Raw genomic sequence first — 24,731 nt, 5'->3', positions numbered from 1 at the left:
CTGCTCAAATTCATGCTGTGCTGATTTCCCCACAGAGCAGAAAGGTGATCCAAGAGGCACATCTGCCTCTCCTCCAAAATGCCTATGTTCCCTTAGATTTCAGGTAACCATTTTCAAGTGATACTCAAGGAAAGAGGGTTAAACTGATTTTTTTTCTCTATTCCTCTCTAGTCTGAATAGGTTTGGATCAATCTTTAGCCCAAGATATAGACATTGATTTGGTCTCCCAAAGAACCTTTATTCCCCAAACTGACACCACAAATACAAAAGTACCCCCTACCCCACCATGACCTCTGACCATCCCCATTAGATGGTTCTTTGGCTTCTACAATAAGATGCCTCTTTGGTCTACAAATATTTCTTTTGTAATACTCCTAGGTTGAAATCTCCAGGTGCCAAGGCTGATTGGGCTTTCCATTCACAGTTCAGTGTGCTCTGAACCAGGTGACTTTGCTGCTTCTCTGGCCCAGAGCTCATTCCAGAAAGCCACTTCCTCATGTTTCAGCTTCTGTGCTGCCTGGGTAGAGGCTCCAATCTGCAGGTATCCTTCCTTGTGGTCGTATTCTGGCCAGTGAGGAAGCCCCTTCCCATTGGGGTTCCTGGAAACAGAATCAAACAGAAATGTCTCCAAAGCTGATGTGTGGTCCCAGACGTTTCACAGATTTACAGGGACACCCAAGTTCCCTCCACTGAGAGGCTCAGATAGCACCTGCTAAAAGGAACTTTGCATCTTTTGGGGCAGCCTGTCCCTGTCACAGAGCTCTCATTGTCAGAATGCTCTGGCAACAGGGCACAGAGTTTCATCATTCAAGCATTACAACCTTTCCTTTCCCAATAAACACATTCTACCCCCTACTAAGTCTGTTCCACCTTTGCTAATTCGCCAGCGTCTTACCCGTTCCTAGCAAAGTTGGTCCAGTACTTCATCGCCATCTTGCTGAGTTGGATCTCCTCTTCTGAAGCACCCCCTGTGGGGAAGAGGAAGATCCTTGGTTACCCAAAATGTGACCCATGGCTAGAAACATTAGCACTACTTATTTGAAACACAGTACCTTTTCCCTTACCTCACACATTTAAGTCAACACCTATATTTTCATTAGAACTTGGTTAACTGGCATACATTTGTGTTTGAGACTGGATGAGCTAGGACTCAGCAGTAAGCATGCAGCTAATGTTCCAACTAGCTGTCCTTGTCTTTAGTGCCCCTTAATTGGCATAGCATCACAAACCAAGGGCACCTCCCCAAGCTGCTCTATCTTGGGCATTTTCTCCCAAACCTACATACACCTAAGTTTGCTTCAACTCTGAGAAATAGAGCTGCAACTACGCTAAGGAGTCACCTAACAGGGAGAGGCAGATGCATCATAAACAGCTATGAGATGGTCACACGTAACTGCTGAGACTTCAGATATTGAAGACCATTGTGAGAATTTTTTCTTTTACATACTATATCATTAAATACATTTAAAATGTCTATGTTAGATAAACAGAGACATATATGCTAACCTTATCCTGATTCATATTCTAATATGTTCCTAGGATTGAGAAACCAAGTGATGGCATTGGCATCCTAGAGCAGGATCCTTCAAAGACCAATCACCTGTCATATTCATGTTGAGGGCTAAGACTCTGAGTGACTCTCTGAGGGAACATGGTTACACAGTCTATTTCATGCAGTTTAGAGTAGGCAAAATATTGGAGACTGGCCATTGTAAGTTAACCCTGCTATCTGAAGTTCAGAGCCAGTCAAGAGCCATTACCTTTCAAAAATGGGGCCCCAAAAACGGAGAAGATCTCATCTCCATGGTCACCTATCACCGTCTTGGGTCTCAAGTCTGATGCGCTGCTTGGGCGATATCGATACTCATACATATAGGTGGGAGCACCAGCATCTGAAAGATATAGATTCATGAACAGTTCATTGTTTTAAATATTTTATGCATCCCTAATTGATATTCAGATCTCTGGCCCTGCAGATATTCTCTGGTAATCTGCAGAATACAATTACATCAAGGTATATTCTACGGAAACCCCTGGTTAGCAAGACCAGTGAGAAACAGTTTCAGGAAGAGATTATCCTTGCTTAGGGCTGCATTTCCAGATGAAGTCCAACTGTGTTTGAGTTTGATAAAAGCTGAATAAATAAATGAGTCAATATGTTTAAGATAACATTACATGGCAAAGATACCGAGTCGGTTTGTTTCCTGATACAATCATATGCCAGAAATATATTTCCATCTCATGTTGGGTGTATGTCATTGATTACAGACAAGTGTTCAACGACCTGATTGGGCTTTTCTATTCTTCCTAGTTTTGAACATTTCCACTGTTTCTCTCATCCTTTCTGAGAGCAGCAGTACAACTTCTTTGTCTAAATGGTAGGATACTTAAAACAAACATAGTAAAGAGAAAAAGTGTCTCTTGCCTCTCAAGAAACTACAATATTCAGCATTTCATACTTCTGCCACTGTACACTTCTTTATTCTTGCTCTTTGGCCTATGGCTATGGTATGAAGGTTATCAGCATAATGGCAGAAGAGAGAAGTGGGCCAAGGACAGTGAGCCTTTCAAGCTCGCTTTCCTCGCCTCTTGTCTTCCTTCCTCACAGCCAAAGCTCTACCACCAAAGCCCAGGAAGACCTCAGTATTCCCACCAAATGGGTCATTGAAGGTGCCATTCCGTTTTTTTCAGGGCTAACTCATGGAGCCCCTTGTTTTGCAGCTCAGTGCTCCACATATTCCAATGCACACAGAAATATGATGTGAAGAGGGAAAGGTCAATCTCGAGTCATGCTAGTGGAGAAATTTAACAACATTTTAGTTGAAGAAAAAGACACTCGTAATTTTGCCACTCTGAGAACAAGGGTGTATAATGATTTATTTGAACACACCCTCAGCCTGCACTGCTGCACCCTTGATTTAGCAAGCAGTGTCATTTAGAACAAAAACCCTTCTATGGCTTGCTAATCCACCTGTTAAAGTAACTTCAAGGTCAAGCAGAAATTGCTAAAAGGTGGAACATGTCCCTGCCAATCAATCATTTTATAAGTGAACTCAGAACCTAACCATGGAGGAAGACTCCTTTGAGAATCAGTGAATCATGCTACCCCCAAAACATACTTCTTGAACTTTTTGCCTAAAGGCATTGAGATGTATTAAATATGTACAATACAACATGAGTCTTCAAAGGATAGAAAAGCATAGACATGAATAGTAACCATATAGAACTCAGAAAGAGAGAGAGAGAAAGAGAGCTAATAATTGTAATGGTGCAAATTAAGTGAAATAATTAAAGTGGTAAAATAATTGAAGTGGTACAAATTATCAATTTCATTATAATTCTAAGGAGGAAGGCATGACAGTGGCAGCATTGTTTTTACATTTTAATCTCAGTGTCCCAAGTGAAAAAGAAAGTTAGAAAATCCATACTCTCAAAAACTGGAAGACAATTCTGAATCATTGACCAAGAGTTTTTAGGTAAAATTTTGACTCAGGCTCGCAATGACTCTTTAAAAACACATTTTAAGAAAATGAGAATAAAAAACTTTTTTTTCTCTGATTCTGAAACATGCCAAGAAAGTGTCCTCTCAGCACTTTCATTCAAAAGAGCACCAGAAGCTGCCAGAGTAAGAAAGAAACCAAGGACTCCCAAACTGGAAAGGAGGAGGTTCAATTCTTGTTCACAGATGACCCCAAGTGCTACTAAAACTGTTATGTCAATAAATTAATTCAGTATGTTTGCAGGATATAAAATCAACATACAACAATCTAGCAACTTTCTGAGCTATTAATCAAGAAGCTAGTTCACTTACAGTAGCTATTAAAATCCCATGGGTAAATCTAATCAAGAAGGGAAAAGATCTCAACACTGAAAACTGAAATCTTAATGCATAAAACTCAAGAGGATTCAAATACCAGATAGATATTTCTACCATATGTGTCAGATGTATGTCATATCATATAAATATTACTCAACCACAAAAGGATGAAATGTTGTCAATTGTGACAACATGAATGAATCTAGAAGATACTGTGATTAATGAAACAAGCCAATTGAATGACAAACATTATATGATCTCAGTTACATTTGTAATCTGAAAAAGGTGACCCTATAGCAGCAGAGATGCAATCGTTGCTATTAGAAACTGGGGAAGGAGGAAGTGGGAGGCTGGGGAGAAGTTGGCCAATACCATCAAGTTTTAGTTATTTGTTCAGTTGTTCTATTGCACCACAGACTGACTATAACACACAAAATGCACAGGTGATCTTCAAAAAAGTTTACAGAAGTTCATATTACAAAAATAGTCTAGACTTAAAAATGTTTTATACCAAAATAAACTTATACCTTTTAAGTCCATTTCCCTATAGTGTTGCATATTCCAAAATATCAATAAGAAAGATTTCTGAATTGTCACATGAGAAAGGAATAGTTGATTTATGAGGGGATGAATATATTAATTATCTTGATTTACTCTATGGATCTGTGAATCAAAACATCATATTGGGGTAGACATTGTGGTGTAGTAACTGGAGTCAGTGCTTGGGGCACCTGTACTCCAACCGAGGGGCCTGGGATTGAGTGCTGCCCTTGTTTTTTGTCCAGCTTTCCACTATAATGTGGCTAGGGAGAAAAGAGATGGTACCTTGAATACTTGGGTACCTGGCACCCATATGGGTGACCTAAATTGAGATCCTGGCTTCTGGCTTCAGCCTGGCTCGATCCTGGTCATTGCAGGCATTTAGGGAACGAAAAAGCAAATGGAAATTTTCTATCTCTCCATCAACTTTTTTGTCATTGTACCAAATACTAAATAAAAGTTGGAAAAAATAAACTCACACTTCATATATATATCATTTAAAGTGACTTCCAAAAAGAAAACAAAACATTAGAAGAAAATAAAGGAAAAAATATAGCTGAAACCTCCAGATGAAAGAATTATCAGTGACACGGTGTTTCTTCTATGAGGAGTTCCATGTTTTCATAACATTCTACAATTACAACCTATTAGTTTTATGTTCAGAGATGTCCTTGGTACCAAAAAGGCGATAGACATAAAAAAGGAGAGTTTATTTTTAAAATCCGTTTTTACACATTTTTGTGCAATGTTAATATATTAATTTATATTCAGAAAGTTCTTCTTATAAAAAAGAGACATATATGAAATATCGAGAGTTGATAAAACCCGGAACAGTCCAGTCCCTGGAGCTCTTTGTTGAGGGGCCCGTCCAGTCCCTGGACACTGGTCTGCTCATGTGCAGTGAGTTAAAGCACTATGGAATTAACAGTCCTTTGGAGCAGTCTCCAACCGATGGCATGTGAAAGCTGGTGAATCAGTATGCCAGTCCCCTTGTCATCCAGATGGAGAGTCCTGAGATGTTTCAGTTAATTCCCCAAGCCTCCCCAGGAGCAAGGAGCAAGTGGATGCTTGTCCAACCGTGTGTCCCTGGCTGACTTCCAGCTGTTTTCTGTGTCATAATTTTATCTCCTTCATTATGTTCTCTGGAATCATCTCCTGATTACCTCCCTTACACACAAACTCCTCACTCAGTCTGCTATTGAGAGAAAACCATGTGGAACATCTCACCCCTCCAGGCCAAACGGCATCAGCTTTTGAGACCTGATTCTCAACAGTTTTCACTTGTGTCTGTGTCCGAGGTAAGGGCAATGGGCACTAGCAGGATGGAGTTGTTGTCTCCTCTCACCCGACCTCTGGGACTCACCTCTGTGGTAACGAGCAGTAGTCACTGCTGGGACACCAAAGATCAGATCTGCAAGCATATCCAGGAACAAATATTTCTTTTTGGCAAGGTCATTTGTCCCTCCTAAATACTTCTCAGTGGCCACTGGAGTCAGCTCCTTAGCGACACCCTGAAACGGATCAAGAATGTCACTACCATGCTCTGGTGAGTGAGCAGGCAGCCCCAGTCAGTGAGGAAGTTTTGGGTCAGCGGTGAACTTCCTGAAACCAGTGCAATACTCCCTTCCACCCCGACAGGTGTGCTGAAGTGGGAAAAGCAGAAATATGGGGGCAGAGCCCCAGGTTCCAGATGTCATTTAATATGGCTAGGACTTGGGGAAATCTCCCCGCCCCCCATTGCTTTGCAAGCTTCAACCAATCGCTTGATTCCGCTGAACACTTACAACAATGGGGTAGGACTTCCACAAGAGTTCTGTGGCTGTCTTCTGGTCCAGTTTGTCATCTGAGAGTGGATAGCCCAGCATTTGCTAAAACATAAGTTAAATATTTGTAAATCACCAAGAATTAACTAGAAAAACAATCAAACCAATACAGACTGAAGGCCCTTTTGCTTTGTTCATTATGGATATGTATATTTGATGATTTGGATAAAAACAATGACCCAAGTGGACTTATATATTCAGAAATTTAAACTATCCAAAAAATAGCTTTAAGAAAAAAGCTTAGCTGAAGCTATGGCAGACCTCTGACCATGAAGGAAGGTTTAGGTCAGGCCAGTGTAGGAATACAGAAACATCTGCACCCGCCTCAGATGATGGAGAAAGCCAAAATCCTGCCTTTGCACCTTGGTGCTTTGGAATAACCTATGAAATTCTGAAGTGAGGATTACAAAACTCAGGACACGATGATTCTACTCAAAGTTCTACACTCAGACCCTTCACCCACCTGCAGCAAAGCTTCTGGTAAGAAAGAACCAGGGTGCTATGGCGAACTTAGCTTCCTAGCAGGTGGCTGCCTGGAAATGTGAGTGTTGACGGATGAATTTACTTTTTACCGCAGGAAAAAAAAAATCTAGTGGTGATGTGCAGAGATGCTCTTAAAGCTCTCAGAGCAGTTCCTTGAAAAACTGTGCAACAATACATCTTTTCTGCTCTTTGAGATGTAAAGGTACCTATGGCCTGAAGGTTAGGATAGCACTTTTTTTTTTTAATTTATCAAAATGAAAACAGGAGATAAGGCTTGATGATATTCCCCTCTTGGTGGAAAGTGAAGGCTTAACTTGAGCAGAGACCTTACTCTAACTTACACCACTGCTTCCTGTCATCCCTATAGGAGAACCATTTCTTTTGGAGGTAGGCATGGATTCACAAATCCAGGCGGTCCAGTGACAGAGACTATGTCCCCTCCTTCCAACACTCTACTCTTCCTTCTCCAGCACACTCCATCCTTTAAACATGTTCATCTGTTTGTTCCAGAAATTTCATGCAGGTATTGCTAACATATTTTCCATACTTGAGTTCATATTAATCAAGCCAACGTGTCCAGTGCCTTAGCTAGTATCTATCTTTCTTTATCTTCAGTGGAAAAAAAAAGTTGTTCTTTACATTTAAGAACTAAGCTTAATTCACGAAGCAAAATCTTTTCTGGATCATTCCAACGAAATGAATAAGAGTCTTAGTGCAGATCTATTGGAACAAATGAACAATAGTCCACGTGAGAAGGCCTTGGGTCCCAAACCAAATTCTTGCCATTCCCAAACTCCTTCTTCATTCTGTGTGCCCACAGTTTTTTCCATGTGCATGGTTACTCTCGTCACAGGCCATCCCAGACCTGCTCTTTCAGTGCTCTTTAACTAGAAGACCACCCAAGTGTTAGGAGGAGACGTTGCTAGGGCTGAGAAATCTAAGGGGTAGTTGAGTCACTCCAGAGAATGCTTCAATGGAAATATCAACTCCTACAGTCGGAGGCTACTGCTCTAGACTCAAGTGTGGGGTCTGAGAAGGAAAAAGCTCCTGCAACCAGAAGAGGGAGGGTCAGCAGGTGCAAGGATTCAAGTGGCTTGCACATTCTCACCATTGGGATAATCCAGCCAAACTCCTGTTGGTTGATCCCCACCATGTAGGGCACCATGTTGTGTTTCTTTTCTGCCAGAATCTCTTCAGGTGACTTGGGCAGCAGCACTCCATCCACCACAGTGGTCATGAAGAGGTAGCTCTGGGGAAGAGAGAGCAACACAACGGTTGGGATTCCCCTCCCCAGGTAACATCCACTTCACTCCCTCTTTCTGAGATTGAGACCTGCACAAAGAACCAGCACGGACCTGGGTGAGGACAGCAGCAGCTCAGAATCACAACAAAGGAAACTATAACAGCAGAGGGAAGAACTTCAACCCGTGGCTCACAGTAAGGCATGGTGGGCAGCAGATGTTTACTCCAAGGAATACATGTGAAGACTATACAGGTCTATCTTTTTCTCTAGTGTCAGTTTTGATTATGTCATATTCTGTGAAGTTACAGTGAATGCTGAATTACAAAACAGGTAAGCTAAGCTGTCACCCCAAGGACAAATACAGGGTTAGGTTGCTATGTGTCTCCAGTCACATTTTGCCAATCTTCTTTTAATGTGTGGGCTCTTGCTGAACGACATTCTATGTAACACAGGTCTAATTGAAATAAGTCAATGTAGCTTTTATTTATAGTACAACTTGGGAAGGAAATAACATTTTCCTGACCCTGGTCACAAAAGAAATTGTAAATGTCTCTGACTTCCAGTTTCACAATAATGCTGTCCACTCTTTCATATATATATATATATATATTTATCATCTCCTAAGTCCACATGTTAGCTGTTTTTCCATCCTTTCTGCAACTTCATCACACACTTTCCAGAAGGGTCTAACCTTCAGATAAGCAAATTCCCTCTTTCTGTTTTGAATGGACCGAGTAGTTGATTCATTAGCACTGAGCTCATTGCCCAGGCAGGATGACTAGCGCGTGAACACAGCATTTCTTTGTGAGGCATAGCATGGCCTTCTTGTGTTCAGAAACCCTGACAATACTTGGGCATGGCCCTGGGGGGTCACTTTATACAGCAAAATTACTGAACATGCACTCAAGATGCAAAACTGTGACACGAAATGACCATGTGACAGACACTTCTTGTTAGTGAAGATGAGACGAGAACATGGTATACCACTTTTGCCAAGAAGGAAATATACACATCATGTGTGACAAACTTGAGACCATTCCATTCATGTCTCTAAGTGGCCACCACAGTGTCACAGTGTGAATTTGGGAATTGCAAGTACATTTTCATGAGTGAGTGACTTTGCAGAGTCCAACACGAATGAGTGTTGACTGTACCTATCTGTCTGCATTTAAACAGGAGCTCTCAGTGACAAAGGCTGTTCTGCCAGCAGGCACTGAGCTCTACACATAGTAAGTGCTCCAGTATATGCTTGCTTCCCCATGAAAGAGAAATACTTTGGTGACAAGACTAGCACACATGCAAACCCCAATCTAACAGGCAGACAGTGGAGAACAGAATCTGTGTGCAGTGACTATTACCTTACACAGGCAGTCAGGTCAGAAAGGGCACCTGTGGGAGTCAACAAGAGAACCACTCATCTGGAAAGAAGACACAATGCAGCCCAGGAGCGGCACGTGCTTCCTGTACGTGCTGGGCCCTGGGGAGGGGCAGGAACTGACAGGTGAATAAGGGGGTGGGACTGCCCAAACAGTAGGAATAGCAGGAGCCAAGGGACAGGAGTGTCACCATGCAGTGCTGATCAAAGTGTCCTGGGCCTGGAAGAGTAACACAGGGCAGGGCCTGACTAGGGTCTAAGGGTGGGGTGTTTTTTCTGCACGGTATGTACTCAGACATGGGTGAAAGAATTAACTCAAAGAGGGGACAAGGACATTTGTGTTGTCCTTTTCAAGAAGCAAGCATTGTCAGCTTTAAAGCATATGCCTGTATTAAGAGAGCAAGTTAGGCATTCAGTTGGGGACAGGAAAATGTGGGAGAAGACGGTGGAAGGCCAGAAAGAGACAATGAGGGTTGAGAAGGTGACATCAGTGAGGCAGCAGTGACCTCAGCAACAGTGAGAACCACAGTCATGCTGCTATCCACTCCTGGCTTGCAGGGGCTGTCCCAAGGAGGTCACAAGCATAGGCTTGGGGTGAGGAACTAGTGTGTCCCTATTTCTTTTGTCTCACACCTCACAGCCTGTTCCTCAGCCAATCTCAGCAGCACTTCCTTCCCTGCCCTGACTCCAACCCTGCTCACCAGCAGCCTAGACTAGAGGTGGTCTGTTAGTTAATGAACTGGTGCAGGGCAGGGACCTCCCACTACTCCAGCTGCGTGATGCTGGCAAGTCCCTGTCCCTCTCTGGACCTCAGCAATATGGACACAAGGCATGACTGATTCCGCAAAGGAGAATGTGCCATTCATAGTTCATCAGAGTTTGAAGACCCTGCGGCTCAAAATATGAAGTAAAGAAACCAAAAATTTCTTACCTCTCGGGGGTCACCAACTAAATCAAGAACGAAGAATTTCTGTGAAGACAAACACAGAGGATGTGGTGAAGAGGCTTCCTGGGAAAAGCTGATCTTGTGAACGGGACACTGAGCTATCAGGTACTCCCTCCCAGGGCCTCCCTGTCCAGCTGAGAGGAAGTGGGCAGGATGCATGCTGTGCTTGGCACTGAGGCCTGAGCTGGGTGAAACATGGGCATCAATAAGGAAAGCACAGGCCCTGGGACCAGCTCCAGTGTCAGGCTCTGGAAGGACATCTGCTAGTGCGTGCCTCCTTGCATTCATTCTTTGCTTGTTCCCTGGCAACAATGTCCTGTTTGTCCTCTAGGGAACTTCCTCTTCCCACTCTGACCTGGTAAGATCAATATCTACATCACAGAGAGGTACTCTATGTCTGGGATGCAGAAATCACCTTTTCAAAGATAGGAACACAACTCTGTCACCTAAACCTCAGAGCTTCTGCTAGAATTACTGACAAGCAGAGTAGATACTTCTAAGCAGTGCCAGATGTAACCTCTCCAGGATACAGATATTCTTGGGGAGTCAACACACACGAGTGCACACCAAGACAGAGAAGTTATTCTCAATAACATTCTGGAAGCATCTGGATCCAGCCAAACCTAAAATCTTATACTACTGGACTTTCCAGTTGCCTCAAGATTGTTATAGCACAGTTTCCTTCCTGTTCAATGAAGCATGAGATTAATTTTCTTACACATTTGAAAACCTTGAATCATAAACTTGACTGAAACTCATCCTATTCCATTTTCCTCCATGGTATGTATTCAGCAAAACTGTAGTGATGTAATGTTACTTCCTTTATATACTGTAGTGGACAGCATATGAAGAAGTGACAAGTAAGAGCATTTCCATTGTGTGTGTGTGTGTGTGTGTGAGAGAGAGAGAGAGAGAGAGAGAGAGAGACAGAGACAGAGAAAGGATGACAGCCACTCTTTCCAAGCAGAGGCAAGCATTCACCTGTTAATTCTTTGAACACCCTGATCAACCTTTTGGAGCCCAATGAGCCAGAACTCAAGAGCTAAGTTGAATATAAGCTGTGGAAGAGATCTGTGCTAGAGGCCTTGCCTGGGGACAAGTGCTTGGGGTCTGCTCACAGAGACCAAGGTCTCCTACTGTTCCTCAGCTCACAGTCACACCATTGCTGTCACAGGATGTTGTGTTCTTTGGGTGTGTCTTATTGTGCTTCTGTGGCGACAGACTGACAGCACCATCCATCAACCCTCAGGTGTAATCTTGCCTGCGAAACATTGCTGCTTGCTAGCTTGAGTGTGTTCCCAGCTTGTGCTTCCACAGTTCAAATCCTAGGGCATTTTGGTGTTTCTTTTTAGATAGTTCTTTGTGAACAGTAGTATATCTAACCGTCACCACCTCTGATATCCCAGTTAGCATGGATGAACGGACTGAGTTGTACAATACATGCAGTCTGGGTGAATTGAATGGGTAGCTAGAAGATGGATGATCGAAGGATCACTGATGATGATAATCAGCAATTGGTGATGAGCAGATAATTAATTTTGGAAAAACTAATGACAGAGTTAAGATAGAAGGGAACTTAATGATGCATGGATTATGAATCAGTTGAAAATGAATAGATGAGAAGACTTGACTAATATTACACTAAGTTATATTGGTAGATTAAATGAATTAGTGGATATTTGAGTGATGATGAACAGAGAGATAACAGATGAAAGAATGTATGGATACATTGTTATCTTAGAATAACACTGGAGGTAGAATCTCTGAAAACTTATAATATGGAGTTACTAAAGGGTTATAATTTTGATAGCTTCCAAATCAGCCAAGACAAATGGTGACACTCTTCTGAAACTATCTGTGCTTAACATTGCCCTTTCTCAAAGACAGGAATGTGGTTACTTATGGAATACAGAACACAAATTTTCTGTAAAATACATGGGAAAGCAGGAATGGCAAAATATTGCTTTTATAACTCTGTGTGGTTGGAATGTACTTATTCATCATGTCATTTGTGGACTTCTCTTAATATTTGACATATTTAATAGTAAAGAGGAAAATTAAAGTTCCCTTTCAGATGTGGAGGCTGACGCTGCTCCTGTGAGGTGATGAACTGTTCCAGGATTTCCCCCTTGTCAAATATAAAAAGAATAGCCAAAAGGATGAAACTTGAACCCCAGTCTGTGTAAGTCTGGGGATACTTGAACAGGTAGGCCTACCATTTTCAGTGTCACCTCCATGAGTTCTTCCTCTGTCTTCTGGCGCAGGCAGTGAACCATGACAGCTGAGCTGGTCGTTTTACACCCAGCTGCAATAGCAATTTTCTGTAAAGATCAAAGACACAAGCAAAGATCAAGAGCATTGTTCCTCTCCTCTATCCATATGGAGACAGCTGTTCTAGGCCACATCAACTTCTGAAGGGTATAGGGAGTAGCTGGAAACACTCCAGACCTGGAGGTGTGGACTCCGGGTCTCAGAGGAAGCTGCTGCTGCTTTTATTATTTGGATTGCAATGGGAGCTAATTGCACAATCTCCATGCTTCTATTATCTGATCTCTGTAAAAATGGGTATAATGGTCTAAAAACTCGTGTCTCAACAGAAGCAATGTGGAGTGAAATGACGAGCTCTGTATCACAGAAAGCACCGTCTGGATTCAACTTTTGCCTCCTCCTCTTACTAGCTATTTGACCTTGGGGATGCCACTCAATTTCTAGAGTCTTAGTGTCATCATTCTAGATGGGAGTGCTAGTAGTTGCACCTGTCTTGTGTGGTGGATTAGGCTGTGTACCTATCACACACTCACACTACATGTGTAGATATGCAGCAGCCTGGGTAGCACAATGCCACAAAGGCACTTAAAAAAGTACAGAAGCTGCTTCACACCTGAGCCCCACAGGATTGAGCAGAGCAGGGCAAAGGGTGTGGGAACTATCCAGGGTGAGACCTACCTCAGCCACAGGTTTGATGTCCTTCTTGAAAAGACAAGAAATGAGGGCCACACCACTCTCAGAAATTGCACGGTGGAAGAGGTTCTTGGCCAGGGGAGATACCACCTAGAAAAGGGATGAAGAAGAGGAGAAGCCATGGTCACAGGGAGAGAGTCAGTGACATATGAGCTTTTTAAGACTTCCTCCTCTGCCCTGGACCATTCTCCTGAAGACACTGTAGGGAGGGGTCAGAAGAAAATCTCAAAGAAAAAGAAATCTTTCTTTGAGAGGATTAGTACTTTTGTTTGTTAAGTAATTTAAAAATATGAAAATATTTTCATTGGCAAATGTAACTCTGAAAACAATACATGCATGAAGACCAGTGACAGGGCTGCCCTCCTGTCTGTGAGGCATCACCTTTAGCTTCCCTCAGTGCCTTCCCAGCCCTATTGCCCACACCAGCAAAATGTCACCTACACATGGTACATGCTCCATGTCCCCTGTGCCCTCCCTCTCTGTACTACCTTCCTTACCTACCCCCCACCAGCCTCCTTCCTCAGCCACACAGACTGCTTCGCTCCCTCTGGGACACAGAAGCCCTCATACCCCTTTGGAGGAAGCTCTGGCCTGCTCTTGTTGCTCACATTCCTTTGTTTTGTAGCTCTGTCTTCAAATAAAGCAATGACACTCCATCCAGCTGGAGCCTCACCTCTGTCTATATGTACTTTATACTCAGCCTTACTTCCCTGACAGAAGTGAGGAAAGTCCTCACATTAAAATGATTAGGATGGAGAGACAGAACTCAACCAAGGGAGGCAAGGTAGAGAAGGGAAGAGGAGAAGCATCGCTGCTGCAGGGATTCTGATGGTCTCGGGACAGGAAAGTGAGTCTTGAGCTTCCTGCGGACCAAGGACACTAGGATCTTTAACTTGCTACCTTATAAAGTTGTGCAGGGAATAGGATACCCAAGGCTTGGTTGGTCTGTCTCCAAGACATCCTATTAGTAGCCATCATACCCAGGGGCAGGGGAAACTTACAAGAATAGAGACACTTTGACCTCCTGCTGACTCTCCAAAGATGGTTACAGAGTCGGGGTTCCCTCCAAAGTTGGCAATGTTGTCCTGCACCCAGCGTAGTGCAGCTACCTGGTCCAAGTGACCCCAGTTGCCTCGGCCGTGCTCATCTCCTGTGCTGTGAATAAGAGAGCAGGGTGGAGTGGGGATGTCATGGCAGGACTCTCAGGACCAGAGTGGCCTGGGGACTTGAGTCAGGCTTCCAGAATAGGGCTACCTTCCACATCCCCAACACAGGTGCCTTCATCTGCATTCCATTGCTATAGCCTAGCTCCAGGTTAAGCCTTCCATGTCTTTACCTGACAGCTATGACCTGAGCATCCGCCATGTGCCCAGCCATGCTTTAAGCTGCAGTGCATTTAAGAACAACACAATCAAAATCTTGCAGTACCCTGAGCTCATACTACAGAACACAGATGAATTCAGAGTATAATGACAAGTAGCAAAAGTACTTAAAGAACATATAAAGCTAGACAAATGAAAAGTCTGGGTGAGTGGTGCTTCATGTCATGTGACTGACTGAGGAAGGTGTCCGAGGCAGTAGAACTTGACAATAGACAAGCAAATTTCCCAAGAAAGGACCTGTAGTCAGAAGAACAAAAAGAAGAAAGGGCCTGGGGGCATTGTGAACAGAAGTGTGTAAGCAGCCGATGCAATCTGGTATGGACCTTGGGAAGGACTTGGATTTCATTGTAGGTGACATGGGAACTCACTGCAGAGGTATGACCTGACTCTTTGTATGCCTTCAATGATTCCTCTGGCTACTAGGTGGATAGCCACAGGATAAAAGTAGCAAGGTTGTAAATGTGTGTTGTTATAACAATATCCAGACTAGAGATACAGGGTTCAGAATATGAGGCAACAAAAAAATTATAAGAGATTGAAATCTGAATGTATTTGAAAGGTGGAATCAAAAGGGTTTGTAGGCTGAACAGATGTGGTTGTGAGAAGAAAGCAGGCTGCCACAGCTGGTTTATTAAGAAAGCACAGAAGAGGGAGCATCCATGCAAGAGGCCCCAGAGAAAAGTGAGAGGCTTTAGAGCCTGGTGACATGACTGGCAGGGAGCCTGCATGGCTTAAGACCATGAGAAGGCATTGGACATGGCAGTTACAGCGGCTTCACTCCCTGGGAGCAGAGACACCAGTCACGGCTGCACAGAATGTGGAGCTGACCATAAAATTGAAAACCCTTTGAAAGTTGAATCATTGTCATATAGAAAGATTCTACAACTATACTCGCACGACAGGTTCCTACTGAAACACAAGTGCACCAAAAAAACCTTGTATAGAATTATGTAAGTTGTATGTAAAATAAAAACAAATTTTCTACTTAGAAACAGGTTTGCACCTATCTCATTATCTATATACAAATGTCTCCAAATCTGAAATCTAAAACACGTTGGGTCCAAAGCATACTAAAAAAGTATAGTCAGCTTGGGTTTTCTGGGACATGATTGGGCTGGGAAAGCCCTCAGGTAAACCTGAACCCTCTTCTAGCTCCTTAGCCTTCTCCTTGGTGAGCAGAAATCCCCACCTTAGAACATATACCAGTCATTGGGACAGGTGTTCTGGGTCAGTCATATTCAAGAAAAGGCAAATAGTAACTGAGTCTCTAGGGAAAATAACTTTCTGTCCCCATGGAGGTATGCAGACCAGGCTCCAGCCTTGACCTATGCACATCCAGATCCTAGGATTGAAATGAGTGGTCCCCAACACTCTTCTAGAAAGTATTGTTCACTTGAAAGCAGGTAACACAAGTGCTTCCTAGGGAGGGAGGATAGGTGTGAATAGATATGAAGGAGTTTGGATTTTGTACTAAGGAATTTAGCAAAGGTCCCCTTGCTAACATGGCCAGAGCTAGATCCTTGCAACCTCATGGTAGGTGTGGTCACTGTGCAGACTTTGAAGTAAGAAGAATTCTGTATCTTACCTGAAGAATCCCCAGATACCCAAACGGTACTGAATAGTCACCACCACCACATTTTCATGGGCAGAAAGAGCCAGGCCATCATAGGTCGATGCTCCACCTATCATTAGACCACCTCCATGGATCCACACCATGACCTGCCCAGGGAGGAGGCAAACAGACAAGTTGTTGAATGACCTCAACACTTCTCTAGTTTGATCATGAGCATGACTCAGACAGACATTGACCAAAGTCCATCACAGCCCAGCAATGTTGCAAACGGCAGTCTCTCTACTGCCTAACTCTTCCACATGGTGCCAAAGTGACAGCCCCACTCTATGTACCATGGTGACACCAGCTGTTATGCTCAGCTCTAAGTGCCCCCACTCCAAGGATCCTCAAATAAATATAAAAACGCTATTGTGGGAATAGAAAAGGTCGAGAATGTGTGTTCTTCCCACCATTCCTACCATCCACCCGGCTCAACCTACACATTGGACACATCGAAAATCAGGTTCACTTTGTTTAAAATTTCTGAAGTGAAGTAAACTTCACAGTGCATGAATGATTATCTGAAGGTACACATAGATGGTATCCCTCCAAGTCTATGAACTCCCAGATTCCATCCTCACATGCTTCCATGCCAGCCCCAATTCCACCTCCTAAAAGAGTTCTTCAATCATTTGACTAATGTTTTCTGAGAAGCAGTGTACCAGGACTTGCTAAGAAGTAAGGTTAAGAGGAGATAAATAACCCTTAATTGAACCACAGACTTCAGATTTTAAAAATATTAAGGACCAAATAACAGGGGAGATGTGAATAGCTAAAGGAACAATGCCGTAATAATTTTTAAAAAATCTGATAGCGTAAATTATGCACCAAGTATTTCTTCAAAAACTTTAAGATAGCTCATCCATGAACTAGGTATTGATATCGCCCCATTTGACAAATAGAAAAACTGTGGCACTTTACCGGTCCATGTACTGTAGTTACCAGGTAGTTAAACTAGAACTCAGACAAGTTTGTCTGGCTTCTAAATCCGTATGTTGAGTTCCTGGCTGCCTGTAGCACATGCCCACTCACTGCTCATGTCCACAGCAAGTCAGCTGGCTGTTAGAGCAGGCGTGAGCATCTCCCTTCAACTCTAACTGTTGTATCATCAGTCCCTGCTTCATGTCCTCAGCCTCGATTCAGCTAAACCTGATGGTCATCCTCAAACACTCCTAGGCAATGATCCCCATGCTGAGGAAGGAAAAGCTTTGTTACAGACGCTAAGAAATGGTTCAGCTCTCAGTCAGTCCGAGGCAGAGGCCAGAGTTAAATCCAGACCCCACAGTTCTGGAGCCAGTGCCCTTAGCTAGAGGTTCTTTTGTCTCCAGGTTCCCAGAGCCCCCTTTTCTGACAGCCCTGACCCCTGCCTGCCACCCCAGAAGGACTGAATCCCAGTCATCCTGAGTGAAGGCTGTGCCAGGGCTGGTCGGCAACAATGAGCTGTTTGTTGGTATAGCCAAGGGGGCAAGGTCCTTGGAGGCAGGGCCTGTGGGGTGAAGGGGCTGCTTCTCCTTCTCCACTAACCGGTAAGGTCATCCATGCTTAAGAGGGCACTGAGTACATAATAGCAGAATGAAATAGTGAATAAGCAAATGAGTGAATTAACAAGGCCATGAGCAGATGAGTGAAACTTAACCTCTTTTTCCCTGGAACATCTTCAAATTCCAATGTCACACACTTTCTCCTCATTCTGGCCAGCTAGCAGGGCATGCTTCTGTGAGACCGACTGGGTGCTGACACCCCTCCCTCTTCTATCCTGGGAACACCTCCTGTCCCAAAGACCTTATCCTCACCCCTGTCTCTACGGTGTAACACGACCTGCTCCATGTTGGCCTTTGTTCATTCAGGAAATGCTGACTCACTGACTCATCAGCTTCTGCCAAGACTGCTGGGTTTGGGGGGAAGGGGCAGAAAATGCACTATAATAAATGCCAGATAATTGATGAGGCTCTGCCCCCACATCTCTGTCACAGGTGGATCTTGGTGTGTGTGTGTGGGGAGGTGGGATGTGCACATACACACTGCCTTCCTTTGCTTGTGTTAGAGATCCCTGATTTGAAGATTACAAGATCTCTTGACCTGACAACCCTCCTGAGTGAGCTCCCTCTCCCTGCCTGGGCCTCAACTTCCCTATTTGTAATGGAACAGTTGAGTTGTTGGCTTTCCTTTGATATTTCTTCCAACTCTGTCTTTATTGGAAACATTGTCTTAGCAGGCCTGGATATCAGATTGGTAATAAAGCAACACACAGTTAGCATCCTTGCCTTTATGTTAGCAGGAGAGAGTTAAAGGAATTCACTCTGCTAGGCAGGTGTATTACAAACTCCCCCAGCTGGCTCTGGATCACTAGGTAAAACTGAGCTGCGGGAATCTGGGGTTAAAACTTGTGCCAAAAGGAGCTCCTGGTCCACAGTGCCCTCACTTCAAGCCATTTTCCACTGCTCTCCAGCCTCAACCAGGTGGTTCCTGTACTCACAGGCAGCTTGCTTCTCTTCGTCAGGTCGGCAGGGGTGTAAATATTCAGGTAAAGGCAATCTTCAGAGAACGTGAGAGGGATGTTCTCCTTCCTGTTGGTGAAGAGCTCTGAGAGCGAACTCCCTCCCAGAGGATCCTGGGAGCACCTGGGGAGGCAAAGGAAAAACCCTGAAGTCCAGCCAGATGGAAACAAGAGTCACCTGTGGCCAGGCCCTGCGGTGGGTGGGGCGGGGCAGGGGTGCTGGGAGGGGAGTTGATAGCAGTCGAAAGAGCTGTTGTTTGTGACTGCAGGCACTAGAACAGGTGGAAATCTGTTGAAGTGGGTGGTTGGGATCCTGGGGCCACTCAGGTCTCTGACACCACATAGAGTGAGGAGGCCTCGGCACCTCCTCCCTTCCCTGAGCCATCGTCTGTGGCATTCCTTGAGTCAAGAAAAGGAGGTGGTCCATGGGCTGACCCCTGCCCCTGGGAGGTGACATTCCCTGCACTCCCAAGATACATCTCTGCCCTCTGCCAGGCTCCCACATTGAAGACCTGGTCTGCCAGTCTTATGTGAGAGATACTAAGAGGTTAGAAGCTTCATCTGATTGTGGTGTCTGAGGGTAACACCTTTGGGAAAGGATTAGAAGGGGTTAGGTTGTCAGGGTGGGGCCTGCATGTGGAAATCCTGGTTGCTTTTTTAGCAGGGAGAGAAAAAGGTGCTCCCCTTTGCCATGTGTCACTCTGTGTCATCTTGGGACTCTACCAGCTAGAACACCCTCACCAAATACCCAACCCATGAGCCACTCAAGTTTTTGACTCTTGAGCCATGAGCCAGGATAAACTTTCTCTCTTGATGAGTGAGTTTTACATGTTTCAGTAGAGTTCAAAATAGTCACGAATTCAATGACCATGTTTCTTCAACATACAAGTGTGTTCCAATGCCTGGAAAACGTCTGTAACCCATAAGAAGCCCCTAAAATGGCAGATCAGGGTTGAAATCTTTGTAAAACAATTGTGCCTCACTACTACCCCTGCCACTGTCTGGCAGGGTGATGGTGGGTGGGTCCCTTTCCTGCTCTGAGCTGGCATCTCCATGTCTGAGGGAGGAGAGTGGCATTTTAAGGGTTGTAGGCCTGACAAGCTAATGCCCTATCATTGCAGGAAAGCGCTGGTGATTGTTCTGATGAGAACCAATTGCCCTGAGATCTGATCTAGGTTAGCACTTCTAGGTGCGTGGAGGCTCTCCAGTGAGCTGGTCACTCATTTAAAAGAGCTCTCTGTGAGAAAATTCACCTGAGCCTCAGATCGGTCTCATGACTGAGGGTCTATAACTATTTCCATTTTATCATTGAGAAAACTGAGTTACAAAGAGTTTATAAAACATCTCTGAGGTTGCTTATCCAGGAAGAGTCATGCTGTGAGAGCTTTGCATGTTCAAGTACATGAACAACACCAATCCCAGATTTCAGGGTGATCGTAAGGCAGGCAGAGCTATCCTGAGATGCAGCTGAGCTGATGGAGACCTCAGAAGCCAGAGGACATAGCCGTGTCAAGAGGCTGAATCCCAAAGATGACTTAAGGTTCCCTTACTGGCATCTAAGGGTGTAATATCCAGACCAAACCAAACTGAGACCACAAAAAAGGGAAACAGAGCCAATGTGACAGTCCTTAACCAAATGCTCAAAAAATGTTAAAGAGTGCTAATGAAAAGACTTTAGAATGGGTGAACATCATGGAATGTTTTCAAGGTTCTATCCTGGGGGAATCCTAGGAAAATGTACAGACTACTCAAAAGGTTACCTTAACCCCTTCCAGAATAACCCCAAAGTCCCCCACTGAAAGAGGTGGACGCTGGCCCCATGTGTGGCTTACATGTGAGGGTAGGAGGTGGTGTTCTTCACGTAGCTCCATGGCTCTGCAGGCTCTGGCGGAGCAAACCTCAGGGATCCCAGCGGGGGCTTGGCAAAGGGGATTCCCAGGAAGACAGCCACAGGCTGTGCCACTCCTTCCAAGCTGACGAACTTTCCCAGGACCTTGCCCTGTTTGGTATCCACCACAGGTCCTGCAGATGGGTGCCCTTTGGAGAGAAGTGAGAATCTATTAGAGGGGGAAAGTTTGACCTGCACTCCATAAGTGGACAAGCGACCTTGATTAGTTACCTAAGCCCTCAAGGCCTCTGCTTCTGCTTATGTCATAGTGGGATCCAGGGAGCTGTCCTCCAGAACCATAGGGCTACTTGAAGGAACAAATTTAGCTGCACAAGTAAGGCAGTTATACAAAAGCAAAAGCAGGAAGTAGAACTTCTGGGGGTTAATATGATGTTTGGTTTCCCTCTTGGCCTCTGGAGACTTTTACCCACTGATTCTCGGGCACTGAACTGCAGACTTGATGAGCAGTATGCTCAACACTGTAGGGAGTACTGACCCCAATGCCAGGAAGAAAGTACTGCTGTCCCAGGAGTGGCACCAGCAGACTGCTATAGGAAGAGGAGAGGGTGTGCCTCCCTAGCAGTGTGGCCTAGTGGAGGATCTGGGATTGTGGTAGAGGAAGGCTGGTGTAATGGGATATGGAAGGAGAGATATACAGTATCAGGAGGAGAAGGTCCAGAGATGTGGGGACAGCCAACTCAAGGTATGCCCCGGGGAAAGGATGAGGTTCATGGGAAGGAAGCCTGGAATGAGAAGATTTTTGTATGTCAAGCTGAAACTTGGTTTTTATTAGGAGAGAGGCAACAGGAAAAATTCTGAGCAATATCCCTATCTCATGTTATTAATGGCCAATCCCCTACCATGGACATATATGGTCTTCTTTCTTTGCTTGGAGTCACTGCTTATCACAAATAAGGCAGAGATAAACTGCCTGGGATGTATGTAAATCAATGTGCCAGAGCTGGATCAGTGACCACTTTCAGTAGAGTTGCAAGAAACAGTGCAAAGTTGCCAAGTGTGAAAAAGAGACAAACAAGTGGGTGACATTAGTAGGCATGTGGGAAGCGCACTGGTTCTGCTATGCATGCATTCTCAGCCATTTTATAGAGATGAAAACAGCTGGTTTGCATTTCTTAAATGGGAGTGTGGAGGCACTACTGGGGCCTAGCCAGTAAGAAAGGAAAGTTCCTCTCCACATTTGGGTCTTCCTGGCTCTGCCCCTACACTCAGGCTCAGGCCTCTCAGTATCACCTTGTCTGAAGGCAGATAAAACACTGACAGAGCCTGGGTTGACAGGGCACTGAGGGTCCAAACACTGGCCCAGGGTTCAGGAACCAGTTAGACCAGGGCATAGTATTACAAGTGGCCTGGGCCAGGTTTATTTTCTGCTCTGAGCCTATTTGTCCATCTGCAGCAGGGCATGTGGACAGGGTGAAGACCTCACTGCTACCCTGCTTTAACAATGTTTTCATTTTCTATTTGATGTTTTGACCTTGCCAACTTTTGACAAACTGAGAGACCATCCAATCCAGGGTCCATACCCCAACAGGCTTTAACACTCCAAGCTGCTATCCTTCCTCCCTTCCCTAAACTCCCCATGGACAGCCACAAGCTGTAGGGGTGGATCTGCTGCCTCAGAGTTCCCTGAAATGATCCATGCTGGCTGACCTGGCATTACCTCTACCTTCCACAATCACCCAATTCACTTACACTCACCGCCCTCTCCCCACCTTAATTGACCCGGATCCTCCCCGATAGCCCTGATCCCACCATGCTGATGTACCTCCTCTCAGGACAACTGGGAAACACAAATGCTCCTTTTCACAGCGGTTGGCTCCTGAATCGTTAACCTCGCCATACCTGGAGTTTTCTAATTACCACCCCTTTTAAATCACCTCCTTGTAAATCAGCCCCTTCATCCAGTCTCTCCACACTTCTCCTAGCCAGGAACTTTCCTATATACAGCCATTTGAGATAGGCACAGCTATCATTCCTGTTTTAGGAATGGGATAACCAAGGCTCAGGAAGTGCTGAACTGGACTCACACCCATACCATCTGTCTTCAGGCTTGATGTCCTGGGCCATATCTGACTCAAAGAGGAAAATAAACAGAAATCTCTCAATTCCTCATGAGTGGAGCTTGCATTCAGCTCATCACATTCCTGCAGTTATGGGCTTGGAGAGTTAATCCTGCCATGCACCTGTGTGCAGAATAGCCAGAGCCAGCAGGGCTCCGTTGCTACAAGTCTGAGAGCAGAGCGTGCCACTGCTGCAGCCTGAGACCTCACGGAGCAAGGCCTTCTCTGCTTCTCCACCCATCTCTCACCAGGGCAAGATTCCAAATGTATCCCTCAATAGTTGTCCTTCAGAAAGACTCACCCCAAGCCACGCATGTGGTGAGAGAGGCCAAGGCCAATGCACAGAGCCACATGGTTGAAGGACAGCCTTGTCGGAGGTCTGGAGCTCTGCTACTTCTGATGCTGTTCCTCTGTGTTGTGCCTGTCCAGCTCCAGAGGCAGAGCCCCGCCCCAGCCTCCACCCCCCTCAACTCAGGTTGCATAATCGAGGTGCCTGAGAAGCTCTTCCCCTTGCAGGCAGCACCATCTGGTTTGGTAGTGGCCTTTAAGCCACACCCATTGTCTTTTATCTTTACAGTTCAGAACAAATTCTCAGATTACAGACAGCCAAATACTGGTGGAACAACTCTCGTTACATAAGATTTTCTCCTTTGTGGGACTTTCTTGTTGGTGCATCATGAATTGCTTAAAGACAGACACAAGCATAGAGAAGCTTGGGCCTGGTCTCCTCAGAACAAGCTGAATGACATAAGGCTTGAGGGGTGCTCTTGGCTCCTCGGAGTTTCAATTTCATAGGGTTCTAGGTCTTGAGTTTGGGAGTGATCTTAAATTCCACCCAGTCCCCCATCTGATGCCTCCATTAACTTAGCAATATCCCTGACAAGTGACCCAGAACCCTGAGCGATTGGCCAGGGTCAAGGAACTCTCTACCTAAAATGAGAGATTTGGGGACAGAATGTTCTTACAGCTGGTGAGCTTCATCTCTCTAATGTCCTCAGTCCTATTCACCCAAGCATGCATTTATCTATTCCTTCTTCGGACATTTGCCAAAATGCCTGGCACTTGACAGATGTTATGGTGGAAATGGGTGGAATTCCTCTTCTCACAGAGCTCATCATACAGTACACCGGGCAGGTGTGGGATGAGAGGAGGAATCAATTCGATGTGAATGCTCCGAATCAGTGGAGTGCCAAGTGATCTGGAAACCTACAAACTTCTGACAATGCAAAGATGACAAGGAGAGCCTCTTGGACAGAATCATTGAAAGTCCAACAAGTGGGAGTTTGTTCAAGACACTCTGAGAAAGCTGGTTACAGAATTACTAGGGAACTCCAAGTAGTAATGTCCCTGTGTATTCATTGACATGGAAAAGAAGGCTTGACCAATTCTGAAGAGGCAAATAGGATATAACCTCATCATGACAGCTTCAGGAAACAGTTGGTCAACTTCTTAGAAATTTAAACCAAGCCATTGTGTAGCCTTAAGTGCCTTTCAAAAACAGGTATAGATCATTGAACATTTGTCAGTTAAAAAATGACACACCATTAGCAATGTTATTCAACAAAATTGGAAATATCCCAAATGTCCATCAACTGACAAATGAATAAATTAAATGTGGTCTATCCATACAATGAGATATTATTTAGGCATTAAAAAAAACATGCTACATTGTGGATAAAACTTGAAACCATTACGTTAAATGAGTGGAGACAGTACAAAAGACCTCCCACTGTATGACTATACTTATATGAGATTTCCCAAATTGGAAACTTCAGAGGGACAAAAAATAAATTTGTAATTACTAGGGGCTGAGGAAGAGATGAATTAGGGGCAAATTAAGTAAAGATGCTGATGGATGTTAGGTTTCTTTAGGGGTGAATTCAATGTTCTAGGATTAGATGGTGGTGATGTTTGCACAGCTTTGTGATCATAAGAACAACCATTGCATTATACATGTTTTTAAATAAATGTGTGAATCACGTCTTTAAAAATAAGGAATACATTTTGCATCTATATACAAATAAAAACTTTTTGTAAGGTGATCTCATTTTGGTAATAATCTGTGTCTTTAGTTGCATGAGAAAAA

General features: G+C 44.4%; 1 protein-coding gene across 1 annotated transcript; it reads right to left on the bottom strand.

Annotated features, from left to right (window-relative positions):
* Positions 1–222: 222 nt before the first annotated feature.
* On the bottom strand, positions 223–23,068 carry LOC121157751 (liver carboxylesterase 1). The gene is made up of 14 exons (XM_040982123.1): positions 22,947–23,068; positions 20,512–20,716; positions 18,659–18,803; positions 16,156–16,289; positions 14,190–14,343; positions 13,174–13,278; positions 12,444–12,548; positions 10,213–10,251; positions 7,772–7,912; positions 6,142–6,225; positions 5,721–5,868; positions 1,761–1,892; positions 896–968; positions 223–599 (listed from the first exon to the last, which is right to left on the bottom strand). The coding sequence occupies exons 1-14, from the start codon at positions 22,996–22,998 to the stop codon at positions 419–421; spliced, it is 1,698 nt and encodes a 565-aa protein (XP_040838057.1). The 5' UTR covers positions 22,999–23,068; the 3' UTR covers positions 223–418.
* Positions 23,069–24,731: the final 1,663 nt, after the last annotated feature.

This window comes from Ochotona curzoniae, unplaced genomic scaffold (assembly GCF_017591425.1).
Source record: "Ochotona curzoniae isolate NIBS_2020 unplaced genomic scaffold, NIBS_Ocur_1.0 contig_3622, whole genome shotgun sequence".
In the NCBI taxonomy this organism is placed as follows: Eukaryota; Metazoa; Chordata; class Mammalia; order Lagomorpha; family Ochotonidae; genus Ochotona; species Ochotona curzoniae.
This window is presented reverse-complemented; position numbering and strand designations above follow the sequence as displayed.

Bases quoted from the DNA above. Each gene is read 5' to 3' on its own strand.
- LOC121157751 (XM_040982123.1), bottom strand. From the start codon at position 22,998: ATGTGGCTCTGTGCATTGGCCTTGGCCTCTCTCACCACATGCGTGGCT. The intron at 1,893-5,720 runs GTGAGTCCCAGA...TATATCTTTCAG, and splicing joins TACTGCTCGTTACCACAGAG to ATGCTGGTGCTCCCACCTAT. The intron at 600-895 runs GTAAGACGCTGG...TTCTGTTTCCAG, and splicing joins ACCAACTTTGCTAGGAACGG to GAACCCCAATGGGAAGGGGC.